Here is a 23,312-nt window from a genome sequence, read left to right as displayed (position 1 = left end):
TGAACACCAGAGGCACACTCGACTGATGTATCTGAGCAAGTCGGCGGTCGCTGAACATTGTTTGTCGGAAAATCACGCTATGGAGTATGAACGCACGAGTATTCTGGTACAGACGTCGAGATACTGGGACAGCGTTGTTAGAGAGGCCATCGAAATTCGCACCAATGACGACCTCTTAAACCGTGACTGTGGCTGTAATCTTAGCAAGGCTTGGGAACCAGCGATTGGGTTAATCAAGAGTAAATCGAGCAAATGTATAGTTGTGACGACCACGGCGGACAGAGCCATCACACCGACGTCATCTCAGACGCCGTCGCAATCTGTTCCACCGCACGACCATGCCGCCAGGCGTGGACGGCGGAGGGAGTGCGCCACGGGCGGAGGTAGGAACAGCCATAGCATATGGATGTCCGTACCGGCACGTTCAGAGGAGCTCAGTCCGTCAGTTCACCTGATGATGGCGAAATGTATGATTGCCGAAATATTGTGCCCGTTGGACACTGTAGACCGGCAGTACACCCGTGGATATTTTAATTATCATGAAGGAATTCGCCATATGCCATTTCAGAAACAAAGTTCTTCACCTAGTGTCACGGGTATTCCCAGAACAAATAAAGAAAAAAATTTATTGTTTTCAGACTGAAAGACATGATTATTTTCCAGTTTATGTATGCTAGTAGCTAAATGACTCTAGCTCCAGTTTGAGAGAGATACATAGGCAGAGAGATTTCATTGTGTTGCTGTGTGATTTAGTCTATTGATAGTGTCCTCAAAACTAAGTGACATGGTGCAACAGTAACTTGTTGATATGCTTAAAATAAATTTAGTTCAACACTCAATATGGACACTCTAATTTAGGTTTCACATTTTTCGTTAATCCTCCTTAGCAGTATTTGTGTTATATAGTTTGCTACAGCACAACTTTAGTTGAGGAGGATTTCAGGAGAAAACTATCAGTAACTAATTCAAGCTTTCATCATTGATATTAGTGATATTAGCTAAACCTATAATGGATGCAGTAAGGCTTTGAATATATGCTGACCACAGAAAATTTGAAAGAATTAGGATCAATGCTTCTGTCTGGTGGGTTTTTAAACACTTTGTCATATCTATTTTAAGGCAAACTAGTACTCCTTTGTGGCAAAATGGTGAATTACACATTATGATAGTGCGTTCTAGTGGACAGATAGAGAACTGTATGCTGTGAATTTAGCACAGTGATCCAGTGTCTGATGGCCAACATCATCATCTCTTTAGGAAAATGACAATATAATTCTCCTCACTGTCATTGGAAATGTATTTTGTCCACAGTCACCTTTTTAAAATATTCTTTCTTATGAAATTTTAATTTCATTGTGATGTTTCTAAAACACTGACAAACATTTGGTATCGTAGCTAATGGAATAAAGCACTCCTGAATCAAAGAAATTAGCTCTAGTAAATTGATGCATAATACCTGTGACAATGCTATACATGAATTATATTACAGTGATATAATGACAGTGGAAAATTCTGGATAGAGAATACAAGCAGTGCTGTGAGTGAGGTGGGCAGCTCATCTTATAGAGGAATAGTGGAATAGTGTAGGTACACACATAAATGAGGAATGGAACACTGAGGTTCATCTTACTAACATTCAGTATTCTCATAATTAATAAAACATTTGGTGCTAATATGCTGTGTTCAGATGGATTTCACCCTCAACAAAATAAAAGCATCATAAAAACATCAGCGAATAGAGCAAGGAACACTTCACCAATGTATTGCTGAAGAACAGTTATTTGTCCACTCAGGTAAAAGAGCATTAAGACTGCCATGCAAAAATCATAGTGGTGCACGAGTGCCTGTGAAATTGAAAGTTTTCCTGCCTTTCGGTAAGGACGTTATTTATTGCAGAGGAAAAATCTTGATGAAATGGAACATTGTGATAATCTACAAACATAGGTTGCAGATACGCGATGAATAAAAGTTCTACTCAGAAAATACAGGATCACCTAAAATTGCCCAAGGATAGTCACAAACACCTGGAGAAAACAGGAATTTATAGGATTCTGTATAATTGTGGGGAGCTGTACATTGGTACTACGAAAAGAACAGTCAAAAGAAAACCAGCACAAGGGCAACTGTAAAAGGTGCCAGATTGACAGATCAGCTGTTGTGGAACATGCTTTGCAACCAGGAGACCACCACATTCATTTTGATAGGACTCAAGTACTGGCAGCCACAAGCAAGTACCGTGAAAGGCTATGCTGGGAGGCCGTAGGGATCGTTAAACACCCGAGGAAGGAAGAGGGCATGAGGTGAAACTGAAAGACATCTGGATCCTGGTACTGAAGAAGATATGTATAATGTTACCATCATGGGGTGACAGTAACAGTGGATGATGGGAAATAAAAATGACCAGTTGCACTCGTTTTTTCAGAGCATGTGACTTCATGCCACTGCAAGGGAGCACATATAAACATAATTTTGCTGCAGTCAGTAATGAGCCAAGATATAAATCAGACACCCAAAGAAGCTATGATCGCTCTTGAAAATGTCGTCTGCAGAGGGGGACAAAACATATGGTTTCAATGTAAAATCCATTCAACAAAGGCTTAATAGCCCGGAATATTTTATTAATTGTGACATTTCTGGTTGTTAGAGTTTACATTTTTCCTTTAGTATTCTTCAGCACACACAATACAGCAGACAAAAAATAAGACTAATAAAGTATTGTTTTGCCCTAATAGGGCAATAATTGAATTTTACAGTATTTTGTTGGTTGGTGTTGATACATTTGGAACTTATTCTGTAAAGCAGTTGACCTTACTTTAACACACAAATTGACCTCAGGTTAAGCTGAATTCAGGTATCTATGTTATAAAAATGTCAATCTCAGAATTTTATCATCATAATGTAGGATCATCTTCAACTAGCAAAATTTTGCCAATCAAGATGAGTTCAGCTGCAATCATCAGATCAAAACATAGTGGCGTTGTAAAACAGTGCTTATGCTGTGCGAAAATAAGAGTTAAAAAGAAGTAAATAATAAAGAAGTTATTAGCACAAAAATATGAAGCAAATATCTGAATATGCCACCCACACAATGCTGAACCTTGAAATACTTTTTTAAATGAGTAATGTCCAGTTAAGAAATTATTGGGTACGTGACCAACGAGTGCAGATAACAACTAACCTTGTAACAATTCTTTGAAATGACTAATAATTATTATGATTGGTGTAAGGCATTGAATGAGGAGCTTGAAACGGGTTGCACTGTATTTTATAGAAATCTGTGAAGCATTTCCAGTATGTACAGAAAAGGAGTTAACAGGAGTCACGATACCATGTGTGGGAATTTATTAACAGTGAATTTACATAAAAACAGTTACAAAATTGAAATAAATTTACAAAGGATCAATATAAAAGCCTGATTTGCTTTTCACTTAAATCTGAATCTAAAAAGAAATAAGCAAGAACATCACAAATAATATTGTAAACCACTGTTATGCCACCAGTTCATCTCATAAACATTAATCAGAATATATTAAAATGTACATACTACAAAGCACTACGTATCGCTGCAGGATGAAAATCAGCATTGTCATTGCAGGGACTGCAAATGAGAATAAATTGTAAGTTCAGGGCTACAATTAGCTTATGTCCTCTTTTGGTAACAGTAAGCCTGACAGAATTGCTGCTTTCAGTTCTATGCATTCCAACCATGAAAAGTTATGACATTGTTTTTGGCCCAGTTTACATAGCATGTGTAATTTCGTTAAGGTGGCATGTGATAATTGTAAAGTGCTTCTTAAAATTATAGCTTGTCATGTGCAATTTTTTTCTTGGCCCATATTTTCAAACTTTTTCACTCACAATTTGCCCCTATGTTCTGTGAATTAAAAGCAAGAAATTCCTTTCCGTGCCTTTTCTTTGTTGCCCGTACAACTATCAGTTCTTTTGTCTTTTATTGTATCTCTGTATTGACCTCATAAGATTTCCAGCAGTAAATCTTTGTCACTTATGAAGAAGTTTGAAGGTCATAACCTTATGTTTTTCCATCTTTACAACATGATACCTTCGATAATACAAGGGAAGATAGGTAAGTAACGCACAATAATTTTACTGCTAAAATGTTTAATAGGTAACAAAGCAAAAAAAATCACAAATGAACTTTCATCTTTTACCCACTTTTCTACATAGTTACCAATCTTCTCAACACTTTTCTTCTAGTGTGGTACCAGTTTCAATGTGCCCTGTTTGTAGAAGTCTGTCTGGTTGGAGAACAGCCATCTGCAGACAGCTGATTTCATGTCCCCATCTGTTGCAAAGCATTGGCCAAACAGGAATTTCTTTGTAGGACCAAACAGATGAGTCCAACAGTGCAAAGTCCTGACTGTATGGTGGATGCTGAAGCACCTCCCACCTAAACTTGATGATTTTCTCACAAACAGGAACAGCAATATGGAGTTGAGCAGTGTCACGGAGAAGTTTGACGCTATTGGCATTAATGTTGTGGCATTTGTCGTGAAGGGCATGATGCAACTTAATCAAAGTTTTAATGTAAGCTGCAGCATTCACAGTGATCCCGTGTTCAGCAAAGTCCACCAGTAACACACCTTGCATATCCAGAATACGGTCACAAGTGCTTTGCTAGCAGAGTGAGTCACTTCGAATTTTTTTTACTGGGAAATCAGCATGTTTCCACACCATAGGGGTCTGCTTGGTTTCGGGCATGTAGTGGTATGCCCACAATTCATCACCAGAGACGATTCTTTTCATACAGTCATGCTCTTCTCTGGCAAAACCCATTTACTGATCCAAGCTTATCATTCGCTGGCCCTTGTGGTTGTTTGTCAGGCTCTTAGGCACCCAGCAACCACTAATTTCACGAAATTTCAATGTGTCATAAACAATATCGTACACCACACCATAGTAAATGTTGAATTGCTGTGATACGGCTTACAGTTGCACATGCTGGTCGTTCAAAAATTGCTGCCTCAATGGCTCCAACATTCTGTGGGGTTGCAGCTATTACCAGCCACTCGCAGCATGGCGAATCACTAAGGTTCACACAGCCCTCTTGGAAAAATGGGCACCACCTGGAGACATTGCTACGGTCCAGACAGTTGTCCCCATACACACCACTCATGTCCCAGTAAATTTCACTCAGTTTATTCCCTTTGGCCTACAAATGTCAAACTACACTTTCCTGCTCATCGCAAGTTGACGACAGTAATATGCACACCATGTTTGTTTTGTAGTTCAGGCTTCTCTCACTAGAGCTGCACGTGAAAACAAAAGACCTTCTATTGCACAAAGTTCAAACTATTTTGTCATGAGATTTCAACATTTCAAATGCCAATACCAGGGGATAAACAAAATTTCTGTGCGCCACTTTCCAACTCTCCCTCATAAATACAGTGTATCCATGATGTGTAACCGATATGTGCAATCAAAATGTGATAATCTTGTCAGTAGTTGATTTTAACAGTGTTGCCAAGCATGTTTTGCACTTACTTAGATCAACATTGAACCTCCTTCATTGGATCCAGCTTAAGTGTTACACAATAGAGCAGAGTCATGAACAGAGTTCAGTTTCTGAACTAAGGTCAGAATTGATCTCCAGTCAGTGATGTTTATACAATCTGCCCTTAATCAAATAATACATTTGATAATGGTTCTGTATAAAACTTGTGCCTTTAATTATTTACTGGATTTGCAAAATGTGCTTTTAATGCTGATTTTGAAAAACAGGTCCAAAGTGGGGTCCATTTGTGGAAAGAAGGCAGATCAGATATTATCATCAACAGCCAATTCCTCAGTAGGGAGCAGTACTACAGACTTGATGTGTGACGTCAGTGATATAGAGAAGCCTCACATAAGGAACCAAACTCAGTGCCCCAAAAGCCAAGATAAAGAAGCAAAGAAGGTATGAAATTTTATTTCCATTTGACTGATAAAGTCATTTGAAAGGTATGCGACTATCTGGCCTTGGTGTGTAGCAAATCCATGGTAGCACCTCAATTTCTAAAAACTTTATTTATGTTGCATTTCGATAAACAGTGTTTGTACAGGTCTTGGAAACAATGAAATTCATGAAAAAGTAATGAAAATTAACAGGTGGTCATGCAAGGAATGAAATGAAATGGTAATGAAATTGAGTGGGCGCTCATGAATATTTTTTTGGGTGTCAGTCAGGCACAGTTCAGGTGCACATGTGGAGAAATTTGAGAGTGTGACTTCATTGTGTCAAAAAAACATGATTCCAAAAGGAGCTGACGTAGTGAAAAAAGAATACTTTAAATTATGTGAATATTCTGAAAAACAACTGAAACAGATCAATCCTAAGAAGGATGAATTTGATCACTTTATGATGTATTTACTGCAAATTGCGAACCTTGACTTCACCAAGTTCATGCAGAAATTGTTATGCATGTTTCATGGGAATGTTGCAGTTGAAAGAGGCTTTTTTGTTAACAAAGAAAATTTAGTTGAAAACCTAGAACAAGACACAGGTGTTGCAGAAAGAAGTGTTTACAATGCAATACAATTATTAGGTTGTTTACTTAAAAGTGAGAAACAACTGAATGTGGAAATTATAAAATCAGTTATACTAGCTGTGAAGAATGCTTCATCAAATGAATAGAAACCTTAAAAAGGAATAAATCTGTTGAAAATGAAGTGGCCAATCTTAAAAGAAGAACAGTTCAAGAAATAAAATAGCACAAAAATAAAAAAGAGCTGTTATAGAAAGGTAAAAGAAGAAGCTGAAATTTCATGTTTAGCTAAGAAACTTAAACACTGAATATTTTTCTTGTAAGCTCAACATTTGACATAAATTTTGCATCTTAAAAATTATTTCTTGTCTTAAGGAGAACTGTAAGTTTTAACCTATGTAGGACTTAAATGTTTTTATAACATATGATGAATGGTGTACCATAAGTAATATGTAATTACATTATTGATGCTAACATACAGTTCAAGTGATATAAGAATTATTACATTCAGCTTTCATTTCAGCCAGCTTTCACATTCATAAAAATGTATTTTTGTCATTGTATACCACATATTTTAAGAGGTCATGAATATAACTAAATAAGTAATCATGATATGAATATAATAGAGGGAAACATTCCACGTGGGAAAAATATATCTAAAAAGAAAGATGATGAAACTTACCAAACAAAAGCGCTGGCAGGTCGATAGACACACAAACAAACACAAACATACACACAAAATTCTAGCTTTCGCAACCAATGGTTGCCTCGTCAGGAAAGAGGGAAGGAGAAGGAAAGACAAAAGGATATGGGTTTTAAGGGAGAGGGTAAGGAGTCATTCCAATCCCGGGAGCGGAAAGACTTACCTTAGGGGGAAAAAAGGACAGGTATACACTCGCACACACACACATATCCATCCACACATACACAGACACAAGCAGACATTTGTAAAGGCAAAGAGTTTGGGCAGAGATGTCAGTCGGGGCGGATGTACAGAGGCAAAGATGAAGTTGAAAGACAGGTGAGGTATGAGCGGCGGCAAATTGAAATTAGAAATTAGCGGAGATTGAGGCCTGGCGGATAGCGAGAAGAAAGGATATGCTGAAGGGCAAGTTCCCATCTCCGGAGTTCTGACAGGTTGGTGTTAGTGGGAAGTATCCAGATAACCCGGACGGTGTAACACTGTGCCAAGATGTGCTGGCCGTGCACCAAGGCATGTTTAGCCACAGGGTGGTCCTCATTACCAACAAACACTGTCTGCCTGTGTCCATTCATGCGAATGGACAGTTTGTTGCTGGTCATTCCCACATAGAACGCTTCACAGTGTAGGCAGGTCAGTTGGTAAATCACGTGGGTGCTTTCACACGTGGCTCTGCCTTTGATCGTGTACACCTTCCGGGTTACAGGACTGGAATAGGTGGTGGTGGGAGGGTGCATGGGACAGGTTTTACACCGGGGGCGGTTACAGGGGTAGGAGCCAGAGGGTAGGGAAGGTGGTTTGGGGATTTCATAGGGATGAACTAAGAGGTTGCGAAGGTTAGGTGGACGGCGGAAAGACACTCTTGGTGGAGTGGGGAGGATTTCATGAAGGATGGATCTCATTTCAGGGCAGGATTTGAGGAAGTCGTATCCCTGCTGGAGAGCCACATTCAGAATCTGATCCAGTCCCGGAAAGTATCCTGTCACAAGTGGGGCACTTTTGGGGTTCTTCTGTGGAAGGTTCCGGGTTTGAGGAGATGAGGATGTGGCTCTGGTTATTTGCTTCTGTACCAGGTCGGGAGGGTAGTTACGGGATGCTAAAGCTGTTTTCAGGTTGTTGGTGTAATGGTTCAAGGATTCCGGACTGGAGCAGATTCGTTTGCCACGAAGACCTAGGCTGTAGGGAAGGGACCGTTTGATGTGGAATGGGTGGCAGCTGTCATAATGGAGGTACTGTTGCTTGTTGGTGGGTTTAATGTGGACGGACGTGTGAAGCTGGCCATTGGACAGGTGGAGGTCAACGTCAAGGAAAGTGGCATGGGATTTGGAGTAGGACCAGGTGAATCTGATGGAACCAAAGGAGTTGAGGTTGGAGAGGAAATTCTGGAGTTCTTCTTCACTGTGAGTCCAGATCACGAAAATGTCATCAATAAATCTGTACCAAACTTCGGGTTGGCAGGCCTGGGTAACCAAGAAGGCTTCCTCTAAGCGACCCATGAATAGGTTGGCATACGAGGGGGCCATCCTGGTACCCATGGCTGTTCCCTTTAATTGTTGGTATGTCCGGCCTTCAAAAGTGAAGAAGTTGTGGGTCAGGATGAAGCTGGCTAAGGTAATGAGGAAAGAGGTTTTAGGTAGGGCGGCAGGTGATCGGCGTGAAAGGAAGTGCTCCATCGCAGCGAGGCCCTGGACATGCGGAATATTTGTGTATAAGGAAGTGGCATCAATGGTTACAAGGATGGTTTCCGGGGGTAACAGACTGGGTAGGGATTCCAGGCGTAGGGATTCCAGGCGTTTCTGACTTCCAGCCTTGCCTCTCAATCCTTCTTAAAAAACCTTAATCCTACTCCCAACATCACCACTGCTGAAGCCCAGGCTATCCGTGATCTGAAGGCTGACCGATCCATCGTCATTCTTCCGGCGGACAAGGGTTCCACAACTGTGGTACTTGATCGTCGGGAGTATGTGGCTGAGGGACTGCGTCAGCTTTCAGACAACACTACTTACAAAGTTTGCCAAGGCAATCCCATTCCTGATGTCCAGGCGGAGCTTCAAGGAATCCTCAGAACCTTAGGCCCCCTACAAAACCTTTCACCCGACTCCATCAACCTCCTGACCCCACCAACACCCCGCACCCCTACCTTCTACCTTCTTCCCAAAATTCACAAACCCAATCATCCCGGCCGTCCCATTGTAGCTGGTTACCAAGCCCCCACCGAACGCATCTCTGCCTACGTAGATCAACACCTTCAGCCCATTACATGCAGTCTCCCATCCTCCATCAAAGACACCAACCACTTTCTCAAACGCCTGGAATCCCTACCCAGTCTGTTACCCCCGGAAACCATCCTTGTAACCATTGATGCCACTTCCTTATACACAAATATTCCGCATGTCCAGGGCCTCGCTGCGATGGAGCACTTCCTTTCACGCCGATCACCTGCCGCCCTACCTAAAACCTCTTTCCTCATTACCTTAGCCAGCTTCATCCTGACCCACAACTTCTTCACTTTTGAAGGCCGGACATACCAACAATTAAAGGGAACAGCCATGGGTACCAGGATGGCCCCCTCGTATGCCAACCTATTCATGGGTCGCTTAGAGGAAGCCTTCCTGGTTACCCAGGCCTGCCAACCCGAAGTTTGGTACAGATTTATTGATGACATTTTCGTGATCTGGACTCACAGTGAAGAAGAACTCCAGAATTTCCTCTCCAACCTCAACTCCTTTGGTTCCATCAGATTCACCTGGTCCTACTCCAAATCCCATGCCACTTTCCTTGACGTTGACCTCCACCTGTCCAATGGCCAGCTTCACACGTCCGTCCACATTAAACCCACCAACAAGCAACAGTACCTCCATTATGACAGCTGCCACCCATTCCACATCAAACGGTCCCTTCCCTACAGCCTAGGTCTTCGTGGCAAACGAATCTGCTCCAGTCCGGAATCCTTGAACCATTACACCAACAACCTGAAAACAGCTTTAGCATCCCGTAACTACCCTCCCGACCTGGTACAGAAGCAAATAACCAGAGCCACATCCTCATCTCCTCAAACCCGGAACCTTCCACAGAAGAACCCCAAAAGTGCCCCACTTGTGACAGGATACTTTCCGGGACTGGATCAGATTCTGAATGTGGCTCTCCAGCAGGGATATGACTTCCTCAAATCCTGCCCTGAAATGAGATCCATCCTTCATGAAATCCTCCCCACTCCACCAAGAGTGTCTTTCCGCCGTCCACCTAACCTTCGCAACCTCTTAGTTCATCCCTATGAAATCCCCAAACCACCTTCCCTACCCTCTGGCTCCTACCCCTGTAACCGCCCCCGGTGTAAAACCTGTCCCATGCACCCTCCCACCACCACCTATTCCAGTCCTGTAACCCGGAAGGTGTACACGATCAAAGGCAGAGCCACGTGTGAAAGCACCCACGTGATTTACCAACTGACCTGCCTACACTGTGAAGCGTTCTATGTGGGAATGACCAGCAACAAACTGTCCATTCGCATGAATGGACACAGGCAGACAGTGTTTGTTGGTAATGAGGATCACCCTGTGGCTAAACATGCCTTGGTGCACGGCCAGCACATCTTGGCACAGTGTTACACCGTCCGGGTTATCTGGATACTTCCCACTAACACCAACCTGTCAGAACTCCGGAGATGGGAACTTGCCCTTCAGCATATCCTTTCTTCTCGCTATCCGCCAGGCCTCAATCTCCGCTAATTTCTAATTTCAATTTGCCGCCGCTCATACCTCACCTGTCTTTCAACTTCATCTTTGCCTCTGCACATCCGCCCCGACTGACATCTCTGCCCAAACTCTTTGCCTTTACAAATGTCTGCTTGTGTCTGTGTATGTGTGGATGGATATGTGTGTGTGTGCGAGTTTATACCTGTCCTTTTTTCCCCCTAAGGTAAGTCTTTCCGCTCCCGGGATTGGAATGACTCCTTACCCTCTCCCTTAAAACCCATATCCTTTTGTCTTTCCTTCTCCTTCCCTCTTTCCTGACGAGGCAACCATTGGTTGCGAAAGCTAGAATTTTGTGTGTATGTTTGTGTTTGTTTGTGTGTCTATCGACCTGCCAGCGCTTTTGTTTGGTAAGTTTCATCATCTTTCTTTTTAGATATAAATAAGTAATCAAAAAGTCATGAATTTTATCCTCTGAAAATCTGCAGACACCTTGATGAACTTTTTAGCAATCAAAATGTTTCCATGGAATTACTACATGCTAGGAAATTTTACTGTCTGTCTTGGCAGTATTTTTGAGTATTGCCATTTATTGCGGCTATTCCTCAGTAATCGTACATTTCATTTTAATATTCAGTGTTTTTTTTAATGATACTAAAATAAGCTATGAAAATTCGCGTGAAAGAAATCCAAACTGAAATAACTGTAAAAGATAGCAACAATGTACCTTTGAGATGTTACTGTTACAAATTGCAACTAAGTAAACTTGGTGAATGCATCACTGATACTTAAATGTGGTTGTATACTTTGCAAATCGATGCAAGAGACCCAGTACAATGCATGTGGTAACGATATAGTGGCTCACTCTCTTTGAATAAGGGGTGAGAAGGCGTAGAGTTCTTAGTCACTTTAAAACATTTTGTACAATTAAGGATAATTCATTTCACCTTGTTGGCCAAATCTGGAATATAATATTGTTTTAATCGCTTTTCTGCATGCAGGGTTGATGATTTCATATTGCATAGCAAATTTTCTCTTTGTTGTTAAACTTGCAGCTCTTGCTAAAAAGCTTTGAGCATGTTTCTGATTGTTGTTAACTGGTAATCCTTATCTGGGCTTCCCTGCTGCTCACTACTAAACTGTCTGTGTAACCAAACAGTATCTTCTCTGTGACATGGTGTCTACATGAATCATTGTTGGCTGGTTTAGTATTACTTTTCTAGGACTAAGACCTATCTTGCTGTTCTTGCTAGTAGACCATCCTTAGCTGAGGTATTTTTGAGTGCATCATGGTTCTGTGCAATTTTAATATTTACCTAAAATAAATATATCCAGGATTTCTATGAGATACTGACAACAGGTAAGACTGGAATTCATAGCTTCTGTACTTTCTTCTTCAAGTGCCTTTTTTTTTAGTTCATGTAAGCTGGTTGAAATTTATTATGATACACAGATTTTCATAATAACACAGCTGTGAGGCCTTCATTGCTTGAATCTGTATGCAGTTCAGTTTTGTATTTTTAGTTGTAGACGCTTAAAACCTGGTCCAGTGAAAGAACACCTTTGATTGTCTCAAACGGTAGGATCTCTTTTTATTTGGTCTTATATTTCTGTTAATTCCTAAATATATCACTCATGAGTTATGCGCTAGAAGAACAGTTCTGGACAAACTTCCTAAAGTATCCAGTTAGTGCTAGGAAACATTGTGTTGCTGTGATCAGCTTTGCTTGTGGGCAATTATAAATGGCTTCTAACTTCACAGAAGAGGGCTGTCTTTGTACATACTATGCAACATCTCCAAGAAACCAAACATTTACCTTCAAGAACTGGAATTTTGCTAAACTTAATTCTCAGTCCATATTCTGTTCCAGTTTTCATCAACAAATCAAGCCAGTGAAAAGCTTCAATCTCTCTATTTGCTGGTATTAAATTTTTGTCCATGTATGTATATAAAGTGTTTGAAAAGTAAGTGTATCCTTGTGTGACGTGGATTGCTCATATAATTTTCTGCCATCAGAAGCAGCTTGTCACGTCTCTACTTTAAAATCTTGTGTTAGTATACAGTTTAGAACATTGCTTTGGAGTTTGCATATTTATTTCTTGCAGTACCTTTGGGTAAGCAAACTTTCTAGTAAAAAGCAACTGTTCATATATCCATTTCCAGTAGAGAAATTTTTATCTGTTTTAAGAGCTTACAGAGCTTGCGGACTCAAGCTATAAATAAGAACACAGCAGGACAAATTTTAGTGATTGTTTATTCTCCTCGTTACATTTTGGGTACATTTAAACCTCAGTAACACCAGTCAGATAATTTTCTCTTTTGCAAGGTGTGCTAGTAATTTCTGTGTTAATCTTGACTGATTTATTTTTTTAAGATCTTATATTGATTTTTTACACAGTATGATATGGCTAGGGATTGTGTTTTTCATGAGCAGACACTAAGAGAATAGGCTGTTTTCTGAAAACAGCTGAAAGCTGCATTGGCTACGGTCCACAGGCTTGTGGCTAATGCTGAAAACTGCAGTGACGTTGAGGTGTCAGTGACTAGACCTGTGACACCTTTGGTGCCATTGGAATCCCTCATGACATCATTGTTGTTGTGTCTTCAGATACTCGCATTCGGGAGGACGACGGTTCAATCCCATGTCCGGCCATCCTGATTTAGGTTTTCCATGTTTTCCCTACATCACTTCAGGCAAATGCCGGGATGGTTCCTTTGAAAGGGCACGGCCGATTTCCTTCCCCATCCTTCCCTAATCCGAGCTTGTGCTCCGTCTCTAATGACCTCGTTGTCGACGGGACGTTAAACACTAATTTCCTCCTCCCTCCTCCTCCTCTTCAGATACACCAACATCTGACCAGTCCATCCTCACTCAAGAGTGAGTGGCAGGTAGTTCTGGTTTCATGTGTCACTGGGAAAAAGGTGAAAGAGGGAACAGACCATATGGCTGGCTCCTTATACCTTAGCAACAGAAACAAGATGCTACCCGGTGTTGATAATAATTTTTAGCCAGCATGAGATGTGTCTTTTGTTGAACAAGTGGTGAATTTTCCTGCCCAGTCCGGACAAGTGCAGAGGGTGGGTTTGCTATTCATTGGGAGCTACAACTTTAGATGGGTGATGGTGCCCCTCAGGGAAATAGCAAGCAGGTCCAAAAAGAATGTGAGTGTGCATCAGTATGTTTGCTGGGACAGATCTCATCTGCAATGTGGAGGAGAACTTGTTGGTGGCTGTTGAGCACACTGGATGCAGTTGGCTGCAAATAGTGACAAATGACACCTGTTGGCACAAATGACGCCTGCCATCCTCCACTTCATGTGGATGGCTGATTTGATGACGGCAACTAGCATTGCATGTGGGGTGCACACTAAGCTGTCTGTAGCATCGTACCTAGGTTCGTTCACGGTCCTCTGGTTTGGAACAGAGCAAAAGGTCTACATCAGAGGCTCAGATGACTCTATTGTGTTGGGCAGTATTGAATGCGAATTACTCGACTCGCTATCAGGTGGAGAATTTTGGAGTTCCCTTTAATAGGTCGCGTGCACACTACATGCAGGAAATGGCTACAAGAGTAGCGGAGTACATGTGGCATGTGAATTGGGGTTTTTTGTGTTGTTATAGAGATACCCCCAATTCAGATCACAAAGAATTTCCGGCCTTAATTGAAGTTACATTAACCACAGTGTTCTCAGCGAATGTAGATCAGATGTGGAAAATGTTAATATGGTATCAGTAAATGGCAGGAGCATCCAAGGAAAGGTCCCATAATTAGTATCATTTATTGAAGGTTATGATGCCCAGATAATAGTGTACAAATGGCTTATTGCACGTTACAACCTTAACTCAATGACGAACACTGACCATGACTCTTCGTGCACTTTGTCATATGACTGCTACCTTACTCAAAAAGACCGCCATTCTAATTTTCGGCATTAAATATCACACATGTACATGCCAAAACAGAACAAATTTTTATAGTTAGTTTGCAACCTCAAAATAAAACTGTTACATTACTTTAATTACTACAATGACATTAAAGTCTCTTCACATCCTTTGCTGCAGTGTATTTCTAGTCAAACAACGAACTTGAATATATTATAAACAATGAATTATGGTTAATTAAACATATGAATCAGTTGAATAATGGACTGGTTACTTGTGCTGATCTCATAATGTGTATTCATATGGAGGAATCTGTAGTTATGGCAGTGTTTGCATATAATTAATTAAATTGGTTATAATTAAGGACAAATTTAATACCACAAGGAACTTGTGATTGCTGGCGTCACTGACTTTCGTATGACTTACCATAAACACAAATTGAGTGATAGGTTCAGTAGTTTTAAATTTTATAAACTGTAATAATTGCAAATGGTAATAACTTTTTAAATAATGTTTTTACAAACAACATTCAGTTTGCATTGCCACATTGCCACAATTCATGTATTGAATGTAAGACATTTTATGTAATTTCCACAGATATTACACTTAACTTTCATATTCTGAATCACTGGAGCCACCATCCTCCTGCTCTCAGTAAGCTCACCACCTTATTCACACCCTCAGGAGTTTCCTGTTGACTGGACACTTCCTGCCTGCACTAGCCACCTCCACATCTTGTGTTAACCTATCTGGCTGTTCTGTGCCCTGTTTGCCCATGGCCGCGGTACCATAACTTTTGTGACCCACCACTGAACACCTTTTTGCACTGGTAGTGAATACTCTACAGTCTGAAGATGCCAGCTCATTGTGTACATTCCCTGAGTTTCTTAATGTGACACACTGTGTTTTTTGTTGGGTGAAAACCAGTTTTCAGCAGCATGTATGCTACCAGATATTTGAGCTTCTCTAGGAGAATACTTGAAGGTGCACATCGAATGCATTTGACAAGTAAACAAAAGTACCAGTTTGCAGTATTTTGTCACATAAATTATGTGTAATGTCATTTGCTAATAGAAAAATAAAATGTTCTGTGGAGATACCCTTTCAAATCCAAATTGAGAAAGTGTTTTATTTTGGGAGAGGTCTGCATACCTAAATTTGCCCAGTGCTCTTGAGGAGGAGGTAACTAGTGAGACTAGTCAGTAATTATTTAAATCTGTCTTACTATCATATTTGTAAGGAAGTCTGACAAAAACATGTTTCTTTCTGTCTTGCAATATCCCCTGTGATAGCAATTAGATGCATATGTGACTGAATACATAGCATATATGTAAAGAATTGGAATTTATCGCTTTACTTGAGATATTATAAATCCCACAGGAGTTTTCAATTTTGAGAGTGTTAATGGCATCCTTAATTTCTGTGTCTTAGCATGGAGTAATTGTACTTTGTATGTATGAGGCATTGATTCTTGCATATATCCTATTGTTTTATCCCTAAAACTGTTCATGCCAATTTCCTGAGCTACCTCAAGGAAATAACAGAATATATCGATAAAGAAATCAGTTTTTGAAAATAGAGTGTAATTGTTTAGATAAAAAATCTTCTCACCAAGCTGTACCGTGAGAAAATACATATAAAGGTATAGAAATTTGCAAACTTTCAGAGCCAGTGGATCATTCTTCTGGCAGAAGGCTTGAAGGGTAAGGAGGAGCTGGGAAGGAAAAGCACTGGTGAGGTTCGGGAAAAGGGGGAAAATGTGGAAAAGTAGCCCAGAACCCTGGGTGAGGGGAGACTTATTGAACGGGGTGAGAAAGAAAAACTGATTACTAGGGACTGCATCAGATGAGACTTCAAAGCCTGAGCTTAAAGATGGAAGATAGGGTAACATGCAAAACAGAGATTACTGACAAAATATTGTCCACAAATTGATAAGAGCAGAAAGCTAATTGCATTGTATGTGGTAAAGGGGGAGGGGGGAGGAATCAACAGATCATCGAATAAAAGGAAGCGAATAAAGGTATTCTGAGACCGAAGAAATTAAAGTAAATTCAGGCCAGGTAGGTGGCAAGAGCCGAGGACATCTTGTAACACCAGTTCCTACCTGTGGAGTTCTGGGAACTGGTATCTGGGGGAAGAATCCAGATGGCACATCTCAGTGAAGCAGGCACCAAGATCACGACTGTCATGTTTTAGAGCATGGCTGTGCAACAGGATATTGTGTGTTGCCAGTATACACCCTCTGCCTATGCCTATTCATCTTAACTGATAGCTTGTTGGTAGTTATGCCAGGCTCTCCCTTTGATACTATATGTTTTATCAGTTATAGGGCTTTTATAGGTGGTGGTAGGAGGGTGCATATGGCAAGTCTTACAGCAGGGACAGTCACAAGGGGAGGAGCCATAGGGTGGGGACATATGTGCAGGGTGGGGGGAAATCTGACAAGGATATTAAGGAGATTGAGAGGGTAATGGGAAGTTATTCTAGGTTTCTGCGGTACGTGGGGAAGGTTTGGAGGTTGTTGTAGAGGTGGCAGACAGTGGTGTTCCAAGGCGGGAGTAGGAAGCGAGCAGGGTGGAGAGTTTTTTGAGGTGGTGTTGTGCATGTTGCTCTAGTTTCTCGAGGGATGGAGTTTCAGTGTGTGTTATGGGTTCCAGGAAATTGCAGTTACGTAGCAAGAGAATTTAAGGATGGAGAGAAGGTATTGCAAGAGGTTTAGGCTTGATTTGATATGGTTTTGCAGGAGTATATTGGTTAGGGCTAAGAATTGGCAGAACAGATGGAGGTCATTGTGAAAGGAATGGTGGCAGCCAGAGATGGACAGGCATGATGTCAGGAAGACTGCACCTCATTTCAGTTATAGTGCCTTATTGAAGTAGCTGATTAATACACTCAAAACCAGGGTAATACTAAGTGACAAGAGGTGTACTCATAAGTTGTGTTTGAAGGGATCAGTAGAAACAGCAACTGATGTGATGACCTGGAAAATCTGCTTTTGAAATAGGCTGATGCAGTAACTCTGTCCTGTGAAGGCTATAAAGAGCTTGCAGACAACACATTTGCTTTGAATATCAAGGCTGTTTGGGAGGAAATGTTTGACATAGAAAGGATGGAAACTGTCAAAATGTAAGTACCATTATGAAAAGGATAGCTGCTACTCGTACACACGACCACAGTCTCTGGCAGCTGAAGCCAGACTACGAGCAGCAGCAGCAGCGCATGATAGGAGAGGGAACTAGGTGGGGGTAAGGAGGAGGCTAGGGCGGGGAAAGGGAGGGTAACAGGGTAGGGATGGGTGACGGTGAAGCGATGCTGGGAAGCACGCAAGGACAAGTCAGAGAGAGGGTAGGGCAGCAAGGTGTAGTCGGGAGGTTAGCTGTAGGATGGTGGATCCTTGCCACCAACACCAGCTTTTCTGAACTGTGCAGGTGGGAACTCTCTTGCAATATATCCTATGTCCCCATAAACCTCTGGCATCAGCCTTCGTTAGTCATTTCCTCACCCATCTAACCTCTTCCCTGTCCTCTTCCAGCACTACACAGCACTCTATGCCACCAATGCACGCAGTCTTTTTACTTCTTGCCTTTCTACCTTTCCCACAACCCCCCCCCCCCTCCCCAACCTCTCCCCCCTGCCCACCATCCAACCTCACAAGTGCACCTAGCTGACCTACCCTCTCGCCACCTTATCCCTGCACATTCCCCATCAGCACTTCGCTGTCCCCCACCCCTGCCCTGCTATCCTTTCTGGTCCTTTCTGGAAGTTCCCGGCGACTAGAGGAAGCAATGTGGTGCTAGTGTGCAAGACTCACACGTCCCCTTCTTCATTGGATTTACTTGGAGTTGCTTTGCTGATCTTCTTCTCAGGATAGCCAACTGCGACGATATGCCCAACTTCTTCTCCAAAGATGTGATGCTGTTTGCAGGAATTTTCTCTACTCTTAAAATTATTGCGTACACTCAGGATACTTTTAAATCAACCCTCCTATATTTCACTTCCACAAACAGAGCACCACATAACAGTTTCACACCAATGAATCATATTACGTAAATCCAATGACTGCCAGTCCGTCAGAAGCTATTGATTACTTTTACAATAAATACAGTTCCAAAAAATCTCTCAAGGTTTTCACCAGTCCACCATCTGCAACTCTAGAGAGTCAGTAAGTAATTAAGTAAAAGTAAGTGTCTTGTCTTTTCTTTTACTCAATTCAACTGTTCCTAATAATGACTGATGTAGCACCATCACGGAGTAAGGCGTGCTTGCTCCTAGTGCTGGTCATGTAACTTCTGTGACGAGACAGGCAACCACTTGCCCGTGCCAATCAACCATTCTCCTTGTGCCATTCTCTTGACACACGTCCACCCTGCGCACACAAAAAACCGGTGCGAGATAGACGTTCTGCCATTTTTCATGCTCATATGTAAAATATCGGAAGTTCAAGACGGTGGAAAGTGGAGGGTCTCTAGAATTTGCGTCCAGATGTCTGCTTGTGTCTGTATATGTGCGGATGGATATATGTGTGTGTGTGTGTGTGTGTGTGTGTGTGTGTGGGGGGGGGGGCACGCGCGCGTGCGCAACCGTGTGTTGTGAAAGCTCGAAATTTGTGTGTGTGTTTGTGTTTGTTATTGTCTCTGTCAACGTACCAACGCTGTCGTTTGGTAAGTTACAGAAACATTTTATCCTTCACCTTTAATCCTTCAAGCTACTCCTTCCTTTGTTCATACGGACTAGTACTATCCTATACAACTTTCTGTGGTCTGGAGGAACTCGGGAGAAAATTTATGAGCCGGTTCTTTCCAGCATCCATAAATCTTAATAACGCTAGAGGTATTAAGAATTCAAACTTACCAGGATAATTACTATGTGATTTCTATCAGTATACTTCCCTTTTTCCCTTAGGAACAGTACTTATCCCTTACCTATGGGTTGATCCTGTGGGTAACCTTTCTTTTTCCTATATTCTATAGTATAGGTCAGTCCCCTTCTTGGTGCCCCTGCCCGCACAGTATAGGTCAGCCTCTCTTTGGTCTGCCTATCTGCCCTTTTTTCCATTCACTAAAAGCTGGGTGGGTGTCCCCCCCCTCCCCCCCTTCATCCTTTGTGAGTAGGCCCCATGGTTCATCGCCCTAGTATACATCTTCACGTGTACTGTTGTTGTTGTGGTCTTCAGTCCTGAGACTGGTTTGATGCAGCTCTCCATGCTACTCTATCCTGTGCAAACTTCTTCATCTCCCAGTACTTACTGCAACCTACGTCCTTCTGAATCTGCTTAGTGTATTCATCTCTTGGTCTCCCTCTATGATTTTTACCCTCCACACTGCCCTCTAATGCTAAATTTGTGATCCCTTGATGCCTCAGAACATGTCCTACCAACCGGTCCCTTCTTCTTATCAAGTTGTGCCACAAACTCCTCTTCTCCCCAATTCTATTCAATACCTCCTCATTAGTTATGTGATCCACTCATCTAATGTTCAGCATTCTTCTGTAGCACCACATTTTGAAAGCTTCTATTCTCTTCTTGTCTAAACTATTTATCGTCCATGTTTCACTTCCATACATGGCTACACTCCATACAAATACTTTCAGAAATGACTTCCTGACACTTAAATTTATACTCGATGTTAACAAATTTCTCTTCTTCAGAAACGCTTTTCTTGCCATTGCCAGTCTACATTTTATATCCTCTCTACTTCGACCATCATCAGTTATTTTGCTCCCCAAATAGCAAAACTCCTTTACTACTTTAAGTGTCTCATTTCCTAATCTAATTCCCTCAGCATCACCAGATTTAATCCGACTACATTCCATTATCCTTGTTTTGCTTTTGTTGATGTTCATCTTGTATCCTCCTTTCAAGACACTGTCCATTCCATTCAACTGCTCTTCCAAGTCCTTTGCTGTCTCTGACAGAATTACAATGTCATCGGCGAACCTCAAAGTTTTTATTTCTTCTCCCTGGATTTTAATACCTACTCCGAATTTTTCTTTTGTTTCCTTTACTGCTTGCTCAATATACAGATTGAACAACATCGGGGAGAGGCTACAACCCTGTCTCACTCCCTTCCCAACTACTGCTTCCCTTTCATACTCCTCGACTCTTATAACTGCCATCTGGTTTCTGTACAAATTGTAAATAGCCTTTCGCTCCCTGTATTTTACCCCTGCCACCTTCAGAATTTGAAAGAGAGTATTCCAGTCAACTTTGTCAAAAGCTTTCTCTAAGTCTACAAATGCTAGAAACGTAGGTTTGCCTTTCCTTAATCTTTCTTCTAAGATAAGTCGTAGGGTCAATATTGCCTCACATGTTCCTATATTTCTACGGAATCCAAACTGATCTTCCCCAAGGTTGGCTTCTACTAGTTTTTCCATTTGTCTGTAAAGAATTCGTGTTAGTATTTTGCAGCCGTGACTTATTAAACTGATAGTTCGGTAATTTTCACATCTGTCAACACCTGCCTTCTTTGGGATTGGAATTATTATATTCTACTTGAAGTCTGAGGGTATTTTGCTTGTCTCATATATCTTGCTCACCAGCTGGTAGAGTTTTGTCAGGACTGGCTCTCCCGAGGCTGTCAGTAGTTCTAATGGAATGTTGTCTACTCCCGGGGCCTTGTTTCGACTCAGGTCTCTCAGTGCTATGTCAAACTCTTCACGCAGTATCATATCTCCCATTTCATCTTCATCTACATCCTCTTCCATTTCCATAATATTGTCCTCAAGTACATCACCCTTGTATAGACCCTCTATATACTCCTTCCACCTTTCAGCTTTCCCTTCTTTGCTTAGAACTGGGTTTCCATCTGAGCTCTTGATATTCATACAAGTGGTTCTCTTTTCTCCAAAGGTCTCTTTAATTTTCCTGTAGGCAGTATCTATCTTACCCCTAGTTAGATAAGCCTCTACATCCTTATGTTTCTCCTTGCTTAGCCATTTTGCACTTCCTCTCAATCTCATTTTTGAGACGTCTGTATTCCTTTTTGCCTGCTTCATTTACTGAATTTTTATATCAATAAATATTATCCGGTAAAATTAAAAATCTACTTCAATTTCCAATATTGCTTATTAATAAATTATTTTGTATCCTAGAGTCCTCCTTTAATTTTCAACCTCTCTACCATACCTCTCTATACCATTCGTTTCTTATTGTATATACTTGGCTTATCAAAGGTTATATCATCTTTACTTAGGTTATCAGAGAGCCCCACTATTCAACAAGTTGTCAAGTCATTCTTATTTATATACATATATATTTTTAGAATCAGTCAATGCAAAACCATCACCTATAATACCATGTGCTCATGCTTTCCCATGTGGACGTACTTTCCCCCTACAACATTTGATGGTTCTTACAAGCTCTCAAACTGTACTTTTCTTGTTTGTTTCTTTGTGTGTATGTCGATGTGTGTTCGTGCAGCCTGATTCTTCGGCCTACTTATTTGAAATAAATTGAGGGTTATAAGGAACCACGTAGAATTAAGGACTTAAGCAATAGAAGTTTATGCATATGGAAAGAGGGAAAGATAGACCAGTACTCAGATGAGAAGTAAGAAAGGAAAAAATATATAGATGGTTGCTAAGATCAAAGGAGAAAAAGAAGACAGCCCCAAAGACTTGGAAAACCCTTCCCACCCCTCTTCCCCAGGATCCCTACCTTGCCGGTACTTGAGTGAGAAGCCGGAGGTGGTATGATGTTAAACGTCTCCTACAGAATGGACATTCTCACCTTCACCTTTGAAGTCCCCGAAGAAAGACCTTAGCAACTCCTATGGAATGGCAAATGGTGAAGAATCAGTTCCACTTGTCTGCGAGGGTTGTCTGTGAAAGGTGTGGTGTGTCTGTAGTGTCAGTCATGTTTGTACCTACACTACCCACCCTTTCCAAAAGTGATGCAAACCCTCCCATTTGTCTTACATCTCACAAAAGGTATAAAATTATTCTACAAAAATAGAAAATTATACACTACGATAACATAGCTGTTTAATTATTCAATTTATACTATTTTTCATACACACATAAAGTACTCTGTTCAGTTTATGACATCTAGATATTACTTTGTTGGAATAGTACCACGATATTACCTTTATACTAGTACTATTTTCTATTTGTTTCATTCCATGTTTAGACCGAGCAAACTGGTGCAGTGGTTAGACACTGGACTCGCATTCGGGAGGACGACGGTTCAATCCCGCATCCTGCCATCCTGATTTAGGTTTTCTGTGATTTCCCTAAATCACTCCAGGCAAATGCCAGGATGGTTCCTCTGAAAGGGCATGGCCGACTTCCTTCCCCATCCTTCCCTAATCCGATGAGACCGATGACCATGCTGTCTGGTCTCCTTCCCCAAACAACCAACCAACCAACCAGTCCATGTTTAGAGACCACTGTTTATCCGCGAGTCTCTTAAATATGTCTCAATCTTGTAGTCATATCCGGTTTTTTACTTACTTATATAGTAGGATAGTTTAAGAATTCAAGAATAGATTTTAGAATAGTTGAAGAATTGAAGGGAACTCGGTGTAGGAAAACCAATGTGGAAGTAACACAGAAAAAAA

The 23,312-nt window shown here is 41.3% G+C and overlaps 1 protein-coding gene across 2 annotated transcripts in view; it reads left to right on the top strand.

The window, feature by feature from the left end:
* The window catches only part of LOC124776843, a 140,966-nt gene that overhangs the window by 53,062 nt on the left and 64,592 nt on the right, over positions 1-23,312 (top strand). For both annotated transcript variants that reach the window (XM_047252007.1, XM_047252006.1), the window contains exon 3: positions 5,740-5,914. In XM_047252007.1, coding sequence (XP_047107963.1) covers positions 5,740-5,914 — 175 coding nt within the window. The remainder of the gene's footprint in view (positions 1-5,739; positions 5,915-23,312) is intronic.

This window comes from Schistocerca piceifrons, chromosome 2, assembly GCF_021461385.2.
Source record: "Schistocerca piceifrons isolate TAMUIC-IGC-003096 chromosome 2, iqSchPice1.1, whole genome shotgun sequence".
In the NCBI taxonomy this organism is placed as follows: domain Eukaryota; kingdom Metazoa; phylum Arthropoda; class Insecta; order Orthoptera; family Acrididae; genus Schistocerca; species Schistocerca piceifrons.
The sequence above is the reverse complement of the archived record's forward strand: the minus strand, read 5'-3'. Positions and strand labels throughout refer to the sequence as shown.